A 15,437-nucleotide genomic window follows, 5' to 3' on the forward strand; every position below is an offset into this window, starting at 1 on the left:
GAGAGTCTTCTGTGGCAGGGAACTTGACATAGTAAGCATTCTTATCATTGTGGAATGCTTTGGGTTCAGTAAGGTATTTAGAGTAAAATTAACAAGGTATGTAAACATCATAATTAACTTATAGAATGTCTGTTGTCATCAATTCAGAATCTTTTTTTTTTTTTTTTTGATAAGCATTTTCTTTCTTTCCATATAGTTTGTGGAGAAGTTTCTGTTGGAGAGGAAGAAGGTGAAGGAGAAACTGGTTGGATTGAAGGCGCTGCAATCCTCTTGTCAGTAGTGTGTGTGGTATTAGTAACAGCTTTCAATGACTGGAGTAAGGAAAAACAGTTTAGAGGTTTGCAGAGTCGAATTGAACAAGAACAGAAGTTCACGGTCATCAGGGGTGGTCAGGTCATTCAGATACCTGTAGCTGACATTACTGTTGGAGATATTGCTCAGGTGAAATATGGTAAGTAAACAACGAGCAGTACCTCTTAGGCTAGAGGTAAAGTTCCTGTAATCCTTTTGGCAGTTTAGTATACCATTGCTTTTTGTTTTAGGTGATCTTCTTCCAGCTGACGGCATACTGATTCAAGGCAATGATCTTAAAATTGATGAAAGCTCATTGACTGGTGAATCTGATCATGTTAAGAAATCTTTAGATAAGGATCCCTTACTTCTATCAGGTATGAACTTCTTTCTTATCTTTGCACTTCTTTCTCTTCCACGATTGTATCCCGTTGTCAGCAAACACAGTTTCTCTAAGAGCCTACAACTGAAGGATTCTGTATTTGATGTTAGCTTCTACCCTATAATCCTTAGGGACTTTTTTTTTAAGTTGGCAGAGATACTAGAGATCTTTGAATCCAGAGCCCTATTTTACAAATGAGGAGCTTAAGTTAAAAAAAAAAAAATCCAAATAAGAGTTTTTGAGTCAGTGTTAGTATAATGATAAAACTGAAATATAAGCCTAATGATTTCTACTTTTCTGCCTTATGTTAATTCTTTTGGCCTGTTGATGTATAAAATTAAAGAATGATTGTTTTTAAAGCAAATGAATGAATTCCCTTGGATGTACTACCAAAGACAGGTTTTTTGGGTTTTGTTGGTTTTTTTTAATTCTTTTTTAAGAACTGATATAATCCTTAAAATTGATCTAATCTGGCTTCCTCATTTAACTGCTGAGGAATAAATCTGAGACCTAAATTATTTATCAAAGATTACATAACCGATCAACGGTAGGCCTAGCAGTGGCACACATCTACTAGGGAGAAGTGAATTTTCACATAGGTAAGACGTGCTGAGAACAAAGAGTAGGATTTGTACAGGTAAGGGCACTGTTTGAAATGGGGATGTGGCCCATTTGTTGGGAGGCTCTCCCAACAGTAACTGTGGTAGCTTGACCTGAGGTTAATTAGAAATGAAAGGGAAGGGATGGTGGGAAAATTTGCACGCAGCCTTCGAAAATGTTGAGTGAGAGGGAGCCCCACAGTCTCACACTTGACTCCAAAAGCATGCCAGTTCTTTCACATTAGATTTCCAGGTTTTTACTCTTAATTTTCTAATGTTCTTTATAGAATTTGTAAAATTGCCTCTAAGATCATTGTTGATATATGTTTGCTAGACTGAATTACACTGGAGCTTGGAGTGCACAGAATGCTGCCTGTTTGTCTTCTATTACCATTTTCAGGTGTTAATAGAACGCTAACATTTTACGTCATAAGGAGATTTCTGCTGATTGAACTGTGTAATAATTTGGCAGCTGTAATCGTTCACTTCTTCTCAGTGAACCTTATATTTTAATTGATTGAGCATGGTTTTACTGAAACCAAAGTCAAGCTGGTGACAAGTCATTTAAGTCAAAGCCACAACTTCCAGGCATATACTTCAGTGTAACTTACCTTTTTAAGATTTGCAAATATGTGCCTAAAACACCGATTGCAAAACATCCCACCACTAAAAATCAGAGTAATTACATAAACACCATTATTAAAGGGTAGAGGTCCCAGTTATAATATAGATTTACTTCTTAAGAAAAATCTTGGGATTTGTATACCTTCAAAATTCTGCACTACCAAGAACATCCTGTTTGTTTTTTTCTTTACATGGGTGTGCTTGTAATTCATTCCAAGCAGACATATCTTAGATATAGAAGTTCGGTATATCTAAGTACAACGTATACTTATTTTATTTATTCCTTGCTGTAGTTTTGAGAAACTGTAATTGTTAACTGGGTAACATCTATAGTCTTTCCAAGGACGGGGAAGCAATCTAATCAGACCTTAACCCCCACAGACTGTCTGGGCCACGGTATTTGGCGAACTAAGGCGATATTCTCTTGCCTTTTGCCATATATACTGCCGGACTTCTGTCTACATCTAGCTTATTTACAGAGTGCTTAGCTCTTCAGGTTGATTTCCTTTACCTGAACTTTGGTTCTTTTCTATTTTAATGGAGATTGCTAGTAAGCTTTATGTAGTCTCAGGTCCCAGACACACCAAGTGTACCACAAGAACTCTGCAAATTTTCCATGGCTAAGAAAAGACCGAAATAACTTTGCAGAGTCCCTTATCGTAATGTGGGTGGGAAAGTTTTTCTCCATTTATTTCCCTATTCCAAAAATGTACTAAAAAACATAAAATGCATTTATTTTTAAATGTATTCTCATGATGCCATTCCCTCACTGCTGTTCTTGGCTTTTTAAATTTAGATTTTTTAAAAGCAGTTATTCAGTTAGCAGTGGGGATATGACCAGAACAAAAACTGTTTACTTTGCCTGAGCACATTAACCACCAGCATCTGATTACCTGTGGTAAGGAGGAATAGAATGTAAAAAAGTTGAAATCTGCCAAAAGCCAGAATCGTTAAAAGAAAGAAATTGCCTTTTACATGTAGAAGTTGCTCAATAAATACTGTTTCACTATCCTGAAATTCATTTCTTGTTTGCTTTGCCTGTTCACTGACAGAGAAGCTAATAATCAGTGAAATACTCAGAATATAGAATTTTAAAAGCAAGAAAATCAGGGGCACTTGGGTGGTTCAGTTGGTTAAGCATCTGTCTCTTGATCTCTGAGTTCAGGCTCTGCGTTGGGTTCCATGCTGTGTGTGGAGCCTACTTAAAACAACAACAACAAAACAAAGAATAAAAGCAAGAAAATCAAAGGCCTAAAATATTCACATTGGATAAATTGCCCAGTAATTAGAAGACAAATATAATTTTTTAACTACTGGAATAAGGACTTGTGCTTTATGACATTATTTAGCAAATAAACTTTGTGCGTTGACTTGGCAGATAAAATGGTGGTGGGACAACAGAACCTGCCCATATGGTTGTAAACTAGGAGATCAAATAAATGTGATAACTGTAAAGAAGGCTTTATTGGGAGTTTAGAAAAAAGAGTTGCTTTTGAAGGCCACTTAAATTCACAACAATATTACACTAAAGAGATGCGAAGCCTTTTAATTAGGAAAGGTGCAGAGGTAGCTATACAAGTCGGAGAATGGTCAGCAGACTTACGGGCATTGTAGTGGAAGAATATGCCCTTTGTCCCTTGACCAAGCTGGATTGAATCTTTGTCTTGCCACTTAATTGTTATATAACCTTGGGCAAATGTTTAGGAAATAAGAAAAAATAATGCTTGCCAACTTTCAAGATGGTCGTAAGGGATGGTCAGTATATAATCGATGTCCCCATTTCTGTTCCATAGCTTTCCATATTGGCATTTTATGTTAGAGTAATGGATGAAAGGTTTAACCAAGGGTTGGTTGATCTCAAGCTGAAGACTTTGGATTTAATCCATTAGTTAGTGTAGAATCAGAGGTCTTTGAGCCATGAGACATTTGTGAAAAAATTCACGTTTTAGAGAGATTAAAACTGATGTCAGGACAAATTGGAAAGACAGACTAGCTAGGAGGCTTGTTGCAGTAATGTAGGCTGGCTGGGTGGAAAGCTGGTTTAGGAAGAGATACGGGTTTGGGTGCGGTAAATAGGGCAGTTTGTTGCTGTGGAGTCCTTTTGGTTATAAACACATTTCTTTTTACGCAGTGTGTTTCTCAGTAGTGTCAGTAATGATCATTGTAATAATTTTACAATTAAAATTAATATGTATTCCTTGAATGCCCACAGATTCCAGGCAGTGTGCAAAGGCACTTTACATGTGTGCTTTTATTTGCGTCTCATTGTTTTTATTGAGGGTAGGTACTCTTGTCCTCGTTTTATGGGTGAGGAGTTGAGATATGATAAGCTGACCAATCTCTCATGATACATGAGTGGTGGAGTGCACTTTGAATTCAGATGAAATGGATTACAGAGTTAAACCCTTAAGCCTAAGAATTTAGGTTATTTAATGTCTTATTGAAGTTATTAAGTACTGTATATGAAAGACAGTAGGACTAAAGTTTGAAACGTGAAGGTAGGAGGGAAAAAAAACTAACAATTTTAAAACAGTAAATTTTCTGTTGCTGTAGGTACTCATGTAATGGAAGGCTCTGGAAGAATGGTCGTTACTGCTGTAGGTGTTAATTCTCAAACTGGAATTATCTTTACCTTACTTGGAGCTGGAGGTGAAGAGGAAGAAAAGAAAGATGAAAAGAAAAAGGAAAAGAAAAGTAAGTTCCACAATCTGTGAGAATTGGTATTTGGAAATACAGCAACTGGTTAGAAGAACTGGCACAGAAAAAATATGCTTCTTTTATGAGGTTCTGATATGAAATGTTCTATAAAAAGTTACTCATTGTAGTACTTTCAAGTGGTAGAATTAGTGGAGTCTCTTCCATTTCCTGATTTTTCTTGTAGACGTCACAGTCCATCAAGGGCTTTTAGCGAATGCATCAGTCCCTTTTACCGTAGCCAGACAAATGGAGCATCTCCTCGAATACTTTCATTGGCCTTTATTGTTTTTCTTTAGTCTTAGTGTCTTTCCATTATCTGAGCAGCAAAGTGAATTAAACTCTCACTTCCAATGCTTATCTCTTCTGCATCTTCAGTCATAACTTTGTCAACCATATCACATTTTGGTCTCCTTGAGCTTTTCATCTATTTCACATTTTCTATTGTTCACGTTTTCCCCATCTATACTTAAGTCGGTGGGTTCTGGACATAAGACAAAGACTTCCCGTTGACATTTACCCTGTTTATTACATTTAGCCCAAAGTATTAGATACCAAGATTTTAGAGATTTGATCTCAATCCATTGTATCTGCTGTCCCTGCAAGTGATCTGTCCTCAGCAAAAATTGATAACCATAGTTTAACCACAAGCATCTTACCAGAAACTGCCATGAGGAGGGAGACAGCTCAGAATCACGCAGCTGGAGACATGTTACTTTTCTTAAAAAGCGCTCCCCATCCTGCTCTGCCTGCTGCACCACCCTTTTCTCCCACTCAGGTTTGCGCCTACACGATTCTTTTCCTTTAGGGTGACAGCAGTTTACTGTGGTTTAGCCACTTGGATGTACTTAATTTTACTTAGGATAGTAAGTCCATATTTCTCTCTTACACATAAGTATTTTGAGATCTTCTAAAATAAAAACCTTGCTAAAATCTTGGTTTGCTTTAACTACAACCACGATTTTAATATTTGGATGTTTTATTTTTTGGCTTTCATCTTCAGCTGTGAAATTTTTAGTTCAAACAAAACCATACTTGAAAACTGACTGCAAGTGAAGGTTAGCAAGACCTCCCATTCTAAGTTGTTTTGTCCCAGTCCTTCCATAGCCCTCCTGGGGCCTCTTTAGGTTTCTTAAGGTGGAGTGGAAGGCAGTTTGAAAACCAGTGATAATGATACCACTTACTCAATATTGTGTGCATTATCTCCTTAATCCTTAAAACCCTAGAATGCAAAGATGAGAAACCTGCTGAGATGCTGGGCTTGCTCCAGGTCAGAGATCTAGTAAGTGGCGGATCAGACCTGCTTGTCTGGCTCTTAACCAGACACTGCTGCATCCTAATTTATAGTAGTCAAAGGTCAACGGACCCTATTTAAAAAGGAAGGGGAGTTTGCATCATGACCTGATACTTGTTGACCCTACTGTGTCTTTTCTAACAAGCTCTGTTTTTTCTAAGATCTTACATCTCTTTTTTGATTAAACCCGTCAAAAATATTCTCAGGAATGAACATCTAATTCATTGTCTTATCATTTTTGATTCTTGGGGTTGAGGTTTTTTTTTTTTCTTTCTTCCCTTCATGAAGTGGGGCATTTTTCCATCTGTGGACGTCAGCCCTTCTCTCATTCTCTTGACTGCTTTGGCTGTTACCCAAAAGCAGTTGGGGGTAATCTTTCTCCTTTCCTTCCTAGTCTAGAATGTAGCTGTCTGGTTCCTCTGAACTCAGAGCCTGTTGAAAGTAGCTAGATACTATCTCCTCATCTATCGTGAACAGCTGTTCCCTCTTGACTCTCTTCCACGTTTCCCAGTTTGAAGATAGCTCTTCTAGATAGAGAAGGTAGGAGAAAAATTGACTGAATGAGCTCTGCCTCCCTTCTCATTTTCAGTATTCCACTGCCTGCTCCAAACAATAGATGTAGTCCTTCCTTGATTATTTTATTGCTTTAGACGTTCCTATGCTTGTTTTCTCCAGATTGAAACTAATTTGCTGAATTGTCTCAACTGGTACTCCTACTGGCCCATTCTTTTTATTCATATTCTAATTTTACTTACTTGCCTCTCCTGTCTTTTCTGTGTGGGTTTTGCGCCCCTTCCCAACAACAGCTCTCCCCTTCCCAGCACAGCCCTCCTGTGTGCCTGTTATCTTCAGGACATGTCTCCCTCCCTCCCTATCCCTGCCCTTTTCTCCTTTCTTAGAATTACATGAGTATTTGGTTTGAGATCTTCTGGTACCATATTTGGGTTCATTGCAGCATATAAGAGAGTAAAGTCTTACGGAGAAATTGAAAAGGTATAGACGTCCCAAATTATTTTGGCGTATTTTCCTTAGTGAAGACCTAGGAGGTGATCGACCCAGCGGGTCATTGCAAGCCAAATGCTTTCTATCTGTACAAGCACACACCATTGTGTAACAATTCTGTTATAGAAATGTGAACTACCTCTGCATAATTCAGCATGGCTGTCTTTATTTCCTTTGGAAAGCTTTAATTCCCATTTTGTTCCTACAGATAAGAAACAAGATGGAGCTATTGAGAATCGCAACAAAGGTAAGTTCACAAGGATAAGAGTACAGTTAGCTTGTTTTCATTATATACAAAAGTATATCTACTATATACTGTATTCATCCAAAAGTAGGATACATGTGGCAGGAGAAATCAACAGTTTATGTTAACTTGGGTTAACTTCTCTTCCTGCCAGTGCCGTAGTCATTTTGCCCTTACAGTGGCAATAAGATTTTAACTGTGATTTGTGGTAGTAAGCTAAGAAAAATCCAGATGTAGATAACTTTCAACTTAAGCACTTCAACTTTTTTAACATTCGTTATTATAATACTGCTAGGAAAAATGTCTAAGAAATAGAATATACAACTGAAATGGTTTCTTGATGCTTATTTAGGTCTGTAAACATGTACATTTTTCTATATGGTTTACACATAATCTACATTATGGTCACATCTGGGAGGGATTTATAGTGTTTGGAAACGAACCTTATCAAACACAACACGAGGGGAGAGAAATGATTTTGGTATTTAGTTCTTACTCTAAGGATCCCACGTTTCTTCTTCTCCCTCATCCCTATTACCTGGCACATTTTCAAATCTGGTACAGAGATTCACAACCTAGTATCACTATTGTCTTGTTTTCTTTGGCTAGACATAGATACCCATGCACACACAAAGCCGAATATTTAAATCTTTTCTAGTTTCTATAAGAAACTGATACGTTTCAAAAAATTAATAGTTTTGTGTGCGTTAAAAAATGTAGTGACGTTTTATTTGTTCTTCTATGTAGCGAAAGCCCAGGATGGTGCAGCCATGGAAATGCAGCCTTTGAAGAGCGAAGAAGGTGGAGATGGTGATGAAAAAGACAAAAAGAAAGCAAATTTGCCAAAAAAGGAAAAATCTGTCTTACAAGGGAAACTTACAAAGCTGGCTGTTCAGATTGGCAAAGCAGGTATGATAGAAGAAAATAAGGTGTTTTGCTTTTAAAATATGCTGACTTTCTGCTTGAAAATGGCCTTTAGACCCACTTAAGTCTGCAAATAGTTGCTTTGTGAGTGGAAGGGGTTTAAAAAATATTTTCAGTTATATCCACAGACTACCAGGTCTTTGAGTTTTGCGGATCCTTGTGATGTCATGGCAGCTGAGGGGCTCTTAACCCCATTATACATGGAAGGAGCTAGCAGTAAGGGGTGAGGTTAGGGTTCGTGCCAAAAACCGCCTGTACTCCCATGTCTGAATTTCTCAGGATTTCTGGGAGCAGTAGAGAGAGTGCTAGTAGTGCCCTTGGTTACTCAAAGCAGATTATCCAACTGTATTTTATTTTTTCAAAGGAGTGATTGATTGAAGAGAGAGAGAACCAGGGAGAGAGTGCGCATGGCGGGGGTGGGGCAGAGGGGCAGAGGGAATCCTCAGCCCTCCCTGCAGAACACAGAGCCTGAGGCAGGGCTCAGCGCAAGACCCTGAGACTATAACTTGAGCTGAACTCGAGAGCCAGACACTTAATCGACTGAGCCACCCAGGTGCCCCCCAACTTTATTTTAGTAGAAAGAAATTTCACCACACATGTTGCTCATCTTTTTATTGACTATGAAGAAAATGAGATCATGTTTTTCTGAAAAATCCACTTTACTTAAATTGAATGGATTAGCTTAAGTACCATCCTGGTGAGACCAAAGTTACTAAATTGCTATCCTCACTAGAAATATCTGTTAATACAACCACTTTCAGGTGGAGAAAGGCAGCAGAAGCAGAGCTCTTAGCTAAAAACATAGCATGCCCTCTAGCAGTATCATGTATGTGAAAGAACATGCGGATAAATCAGCATATACTATTAAAATCACTTAGATTGGGGCACCTGGGTGGCTCAGTCAGTTAAGCATCTGCCCTCGGCTCAGGTCATGATCCCGGGGTCCTGGGATGGAGCCCCATACGGGCTCCCTGCCCAGCAGGAAGCCTGCTGTGGAGCCTGTTTCTCCCTCCCCAGCTCCCCTGTGTTTGTGTTCCGTCTCGCTGTCTCTCTGTCATAAATAAAATCTTTAAAAAAAAAAAAATCACTTAAATTACATAATTCTACTTAGGAGTATGTTGGGAAAAGTGAGGTTTTTGCTCCCGTTCTGAATAAGTTTATCCAATAGGAAATACTTGCTTTTTGTAATATGTAGCTAAAGGATAATACTACCTCAGTTTTGGGGAAGGGGTAGATTTAAGGTAGTTGGAGTATTAGGTGCGGATATGTGAACTGGTCTTATTTTTCAGTACTCATCTGTAAAAGGCTGAGTCGTCGACAAAATAGGTAAATGGTTTGTAGAACTTGAAGAACTGAGGATAGATAACAATTGAGAGAAATAATTTTTTTAATAAAAAACATAGGGTTGAATATATTTAATTCCAGATCTCCCCATCAATCAGATTTCTACCAGCTTCACATTCAGCAGTAAGCAGTTACTAGCACATGAAGTACCCATTCATTCTAAGCTTTTGGTATTTCTTTGTCATTACCTGTTATTTTGTCTTAGCTTTAGTAGAAGGCCGAAGATACAAGTAAGTCTAGGAAAGAATCATAAACACTTTTCTACCAGTTCTCCTGGGGACAGGGCTATACTTGGAAGCAGAAATTAAATCTGATAATGCCAAATGATGAGTTAGTTGCAAAAAAAAAAAAACAAAAAAAGTAACAATTTCTCAGAGACATTAAAGTAAGTATTTTCAAACCAGTGGTAATTTCTTCCAGTTGCTAATACATAATTGACAATGGGGAGTGTCTGGACTACTGAAATAATGACTTTTTTTTTCTTTTTCTTTCTTTCTTCTTTTTTTTTTTTTTAATATACGGAAAGGTTTGTTGATGTCTGCCATCACAGTTATCATTCTAGTATTATATTTTGTCATTGATACATTCTGGGTTCAGAAGAGACCATGGCTTGCAGAGTGCACACCAATTTACATACAGTATTTTGTAAAGTTCTTCATTATTGGAGTCACGGTTCTGGTGGTTGCGGTTCCAGAGGGTCTCCCCCTGGCCGTCACGATCTCCCTGGCTTACTCTGTCAAGGTAAGCAGAAAACGGTGAAGTCGATTTACTAAGTTTAAAGCTTTAGTTGGTGGAGAAAATTGACACCTGTGGTGCCTCTTTTCTTTCTGATTCTGAAAGTAGGAGTCTTCCAGAAATGCATAGTCTCCTTTAGAAATGCTGTCACAGGTCCTGCCCCTGCCCAGAGTTGAAGGTCTCTGACACTTCCGGACGTATATGTTTCCTTGCAGGCAGCCTTGACCCAAACTGAGCACAGCCCCGCTAGGCAGTGTCTAGCTTAAGTTTCACTGTATGGCCTCCCTTTTCCCCATCTGTAAAATTAAAGGAAGAATGCATAGCATTGACCTGTAGAAACACAGCATAGAGGCGTCTCTTAAGTCCATCTTTTTCAGGGCTTCTTGTTTCTGCTCTTCTAACCTCATCACAACAAAGCCAAACTTCTGCATAGTAGGCGGACGCCAGTTCCTGGAATAGGATTCAGATCTGTCATTTCCCTGTGTAAAATGCCAGTGACTTCTCGTCACACTTAGAAAAAAACCCAAGCTCCCTCTGTCCCTCAGGGCCCAGCCAGTGTGGCCCTGCAGACCTCTCGGTGCTCCTCTGGTCCAACCTCACCAGCCCCCTGACATTGTCACATAGTCCAGGGCCAACTCTCTCTGTCCTGTGAATCACCGGCTCTTCCTCTTCTGTCTCTTCTGGCGTCAGTTCCCAGTTGCCGAGTAGAATGCTGAAAACGAGCTTTGATGGTTTTGCTCACTACTGTTTGCTTGAAGTTGTAATCTGGTTAAAAATTACTAATTTATTTTAATTAATTTTATATCTTATATGGAAAAGGTGAATTGGATTTTCAAAAAGGATTATTAGCTTTTTGGGCAATTTGGATTTTTCAAAATGGCTTTGCAGGTAAAATCATACTTAACGGGCAGAATGCCGCTCTTGTCAATTTTCTGGTGTTAAATGAGCAGTTCTTAAGTAGTATTCCTGATGGTGCTGAGCCGTATGAACAGTCACGGTTTCCGCTGGCGCCCTCTGATCCTGCGAATTCCAGCATCTTACACAGTTAACCTGTCAGGATAAGAATATTTTTTGCTTATTGTTATTTTCTTTTCAGGCATTTAACATTTTCATTTCAAATGGCAGATGTTTCAATATGATGAAATACAGTGCAATACCTATTTGTCTTTTTTTTTTTTTGATGTTTTGAAATAATTAGTAGTAATTGGGAGAAACAGTTATCGTTTTATCAATACTGTCCGTTCATCTTGAGTAGTCATCAATGACATTAATTTTTCAGTGGATCAAAAAAAATAGGCAGAATTAATTTACATTCATAGGAAATAGATAAGAGCATTTTAGCTGCTGTCCTTTAATCTCTTTATTAAAAGTGTTTAGCCCAAATGTTACCACTTAACGTTGTTCTTCTTGGAGGTGTGTGGTCTTTCTGGATCCTTTATTAGTACTTTGTGAAATTGAGCGTTTTTCTTTTTTCACTATAGAACTTCATTCTTTTAATCTTCAATATTCATATAAATCACAAGTAATTTGAGAGGTACACCTCTTCCCCATATTTATTTCTTCAAAGGAACCAGTTTCTGCAGTATCTTGTGTATCACTAGTCACAGGCCACACTTTATAAACTAGCTCTGTAGTTTTTTAACCCATTCTACATTTTTGAAAATGAATATCAAGCATTTTAACTTAAATGCCTTTTGGGGCTACTGTGAAAACTCTTCGGAGTTTTTTAGAGACTATTTTGTTCTTATAAATAAGAGGAAGAAATTATCCTAAGGATGAGAATGCCAGGTGTATCAGCATATGGAAAAGATAAAAATGACCCATTCTGGTTTTGATACATTATCTTAGTCTATCAGAGTAAAAAAAAAAATCAGATAACTGTATGCCTATCAGTTCTGTATTTTAACTGATAAAAGCTATTTTTTCCTTGGTGATTTGTCTTTCATCTTATAAGGAGAAAATTTAATCCTTAAAAGTCATATATTTTTACAATGCCATAAGTACCTCTGTAGGTGGAATACAGATTGTCTTTGCTTTTACATAAGGTGAAGACACTTCACAGAAGCTTTTGGAGGAGTATAGTCAACATAATTTGCGTATGAGTACAAGTATCTATATTCATGTACTAAATTTATGTTATGCATTGGTTAAAAAAAAATGTAACCCCAGAAAGCTAATATGCTCTTCAGCTTATTCTAATAGGTTAAATATACCAAAATTCTTCCGGTATTAAATTTATAAATGCTTTATACTGTATATCTGTATATAGCTGGGAGTTTTAATTCTTAATTTAAAGTACTTTGCAATTTTATGTAATGAGGTGATTGGTTTTGTATGTGTAGCCTAACTAGGTTGGTTTTTTTTGTGGTTTTTTTTTTTTTTGTCTATAGAAAATGATGAAAGATAATAACTTAGTAAGGCATCTGGATGCTTGTGAAACCATGGGAAATGCTACAGCTATTTGTTCAGATAAAACAGGAACATTGACAATGAACAGAATGACAGTTGTTCAAGCTTACATAAATGAAAAACACTATAAAAAGATTCCTGAACCAGAAGCTATTCCACCAAATATTTTGTCCTATCTTGTAACAGGAATTTCTGTGAATTGTGCTTATACATCAAAAATATTGGTAAGGTTTCTTTAATAATTAATTTGTATATGAAAAATTTTATATAATAGATTATGTGTAGTTCTTCAGACCTATCCTTATTATATATAAATTGGAGAACTGAATCTGTTTTTAGAAGTTACATAAGTTAGATAATGTATGTAAGTTTCTGTAATACAATTTGTGTCACAAGTAAGACTTGTTGATCAGCTTACACCTTGTTTACTTGCATTTTCCTCCTCCTATATTTTGAATTTCCTGTGTTCAGAAACTCTCAAGCCTTATAATAAGTTCTTAATTTTTAATTCTTATTAAATTTATTTTGTGAAAGACCAGGCTATCTTATTGTAGAAAGTCAGCTCTCAATTTTCTAGAGAAAATTTTGAAGCCAGATTTCAACTTAAATGAATATGTTCTTATCTATGCTTGCTGTATGCTCTGTTTGGTTTCTCAGTATACCCTGCCAATGCCATCATCCTTAGACTTTTTGAAATTAACTCAATAAACTAATTCTAGACTTTGTGCTGCCTTAGAATAAAATATTTTTAACTTTGCAAGTTAAAAGTCTTACTTGCAATATAAAGTATGGAGTTGCTTGAGTTGATACGTGTTCTGGTGATTCATGGGTCAAGACCATGAACCAAATTAATACTACAAATTGAAAATGTGCATGAATTGGATTATTAGACTGGAAAGTTATGAATCCCGGTTCTAGATCTGGCTTTGCCTTTTACTAGCTGAAAGTCTGAGCTTTACTTTCATCAGTTGTTAAGTAAAGATGATCACATCTGGCCTTATTACTGTAGTGATAGTTATATATAAGGTGGTATTTGTGAAGATATGATGAAGGAAATAAAGCTTTTGTATATGTTTAAGGCAACAGTGCTTTATTTTAATGCATATACTTCTAAGTTTAAAAACTTGTATAGTTGATTTAATTTTGAACTGTGTAACATAAATGTTTAATGAAAATAGGAAGAGAAAAGGAAAGGAATTAAAATTTATTAAATCTCACTGTGTGCCAGGAGCCAACTTTAAACTTGACATGCCTTATCTCACTTAATTCTTGGGTCATAAGTGTACCTGTTTTCCAGATGCTGAAGCCAGGGACCACAGCAGTGGGGTAATTTGCCAAAAATTCACGTAGCTAGTAACGGGCAGGGCTGAGATTGGAATCCATGTCCTTCTCGCCCCAGAGATCATTTCTACCGTACCTTTTTGTGTCCCTCTTTGAAATGCTGATATTACTAGAAGTTTCCTATGTAGTTTTGTTTTAGAATGTCACATTCTATTTACATTATAAGTTAAACTGTCATAGAGAAACAAGATGATACTAGTTTCTAAACCTTTTTCTCTTATAGCCACCAGAGAAAGAGGGTGGATTACCTCGTCATGTTGGTAATAAAACTGAATGTGCCTTGTTGGGACTTCTTTTGGATTTAAAACGAGATTATCAGGATGTTAGAAATGAAATACCAGAAGAAGCACTGTACAAAGTCTACACCTTCAATTCTGTTAGGAAGTCCATGAGTACTGTCCTGAAAAATTCAGATGGAAGTTTTCGAATATTCAGCAAGGGTGCATCTGAGATAATTCTGAAAAAGTAAGAGTAAAATGCTTAGATGAATAAATTGCTCACTGTAGTTGCTTTATGGAATACCTACTATGTTGTTATTGTTGCTGTTTCCTTTTTTGTGAACATCAGGCATTTGATAGGACCTCAGAGCTTTTCAGCATATTTTAATTGTATCTAGGTATTCGCCCATGGTATCCTGCCATTTCTGTACTTCTGTTTCTTTTATTTCATAGTTTTTGCTGGAGGGAAAATGTGCCCATTACATTAAGTCTGATAGACTTAATAAAATAAACCTCAATCTTTGCTTTTAGACGCGTTGATTCCGTGGTTACAAAGGATCATGAAAAATAAAGGCCTCCTGGGAAGAAAAATTCAAGTCTAGATCTTCAACACCACATTGTAGATAGTGAGCTCGAAAAATGTGATGAATGAATTATAGATAAGTTTTTAGAATAGCAGAGCATTAACACTAGATCTTTAGAATTCTCCTTTTATATCAGAATGAGGTTTTTTATCTGTGCTGCTGCATTATGATACTTAAATATCTTCCTGTCATTTTAAATGATCATATTTCTCTTTTACTGTCCTTTTACAGACCAGTAGTTTCAATTTTGACATTACACACTTAAGTAAAATTTCTCTGATGTTTGTATGTTCTTAATAGGTGTTGAAATTAATTTGGTTTCCCTAATTCCAATAGAGAATTTAAAAACGTAATGTAAGAGCAGCCTTGGAGAATTAGAGCTCATTTGAACTTAGGCATTTAAAGTATTTTTACTTTTAATTTGCTTATATGTAGATTATAATCCAGTGTTATCTTAATGAACACTTGACAGATTATATTCTAATAGGTTTAAGAGACGGGTCTATAAATAAATCACTGAAACGCAGCACATGACAGATGGTTACAGAGTCTTAAGATGAGATCATTGTCATATGAAAGATGTGGCACTTCAGCTAGGTTTTGGTATGAAGAACATCAAGGTGAAGGAAGCCACATCAAAGGAAAGGAGGTGGGAATACACAGCCCATATCGGGGAGGTAGCTGGTCGCATAGTTCATCTGGGTAGTAATGGGCCTTTGTGACACACAGACCACATAGAGCCTTCTTTTTAT

The 15,437-nt window shown here is 36.9% G+C and overlaps 1 protein-coding gene across 4 annotated transcripts in view; it reads left to right on the forward strand.

Annotated features, from left to right (window-relative positions):
• The window catches only part of ATP2B1 (ATPase plasma membrane Ca2+ transporting 1), a 123,971-nt gene that overhangs the window by 78,232 nt on the left and 30,302 nt on the right, over nucleotides 1–15,437 (forward strand). For all 4 annotated transcript variants that reach the window (XM_059402363.1, XM_059402365.1, XM_059402366.1 and 1 more), the window contains exons 4-11: nucleotides 197–451; nucleotides 543–668; nucleotides 4,450–4,590; nucleotides 7,095–7,133; nucleotides 7,878–8,039; nucleotides 9,925–10,139; nucleotides 12,524–12,766; nucleotides 14,107–14,348. In XM_059402363.1, the coding sequence (XP_059258346.1) occupies nucleotides 197–451; nucleotides 543–668; nucleotides 4,450–4,590; nucleotides 7,095–7,133; nucleotides 7,878–8,039; nucleotides 9,925–10,139; nucleotides 12,524–12,766; nucleotides 14,107–14,348 (1,423 nt within the window). The remainder of the gene's footprint in view (nucleotides 1–196; nucleotides 452–542; nucleotides 669–4,449; nucleotides 4,591–7,094; nucleotides 7,134–7,877; nucleotides 8,040–9,924; nucleotides 10,140–12,523; nucleotides 12,767–14,106; nucleotides 14,349–15,437) is intronic.

The sequence above is a fragment of the Mustela nigripes genome, chromosome 6, assembly GCF_022355385.1.
Source record: "Mustela nigripes isolate SB6536 chromosome 6, MUSNIG.SB6536, whole genome shotgun sequence".
Taxonomy (NCBI): Eukaryota; Metazoa; Chordata; class Mammalia; order Carnivora; family Mustelidae; genus Mustela; species Mustela nigripes.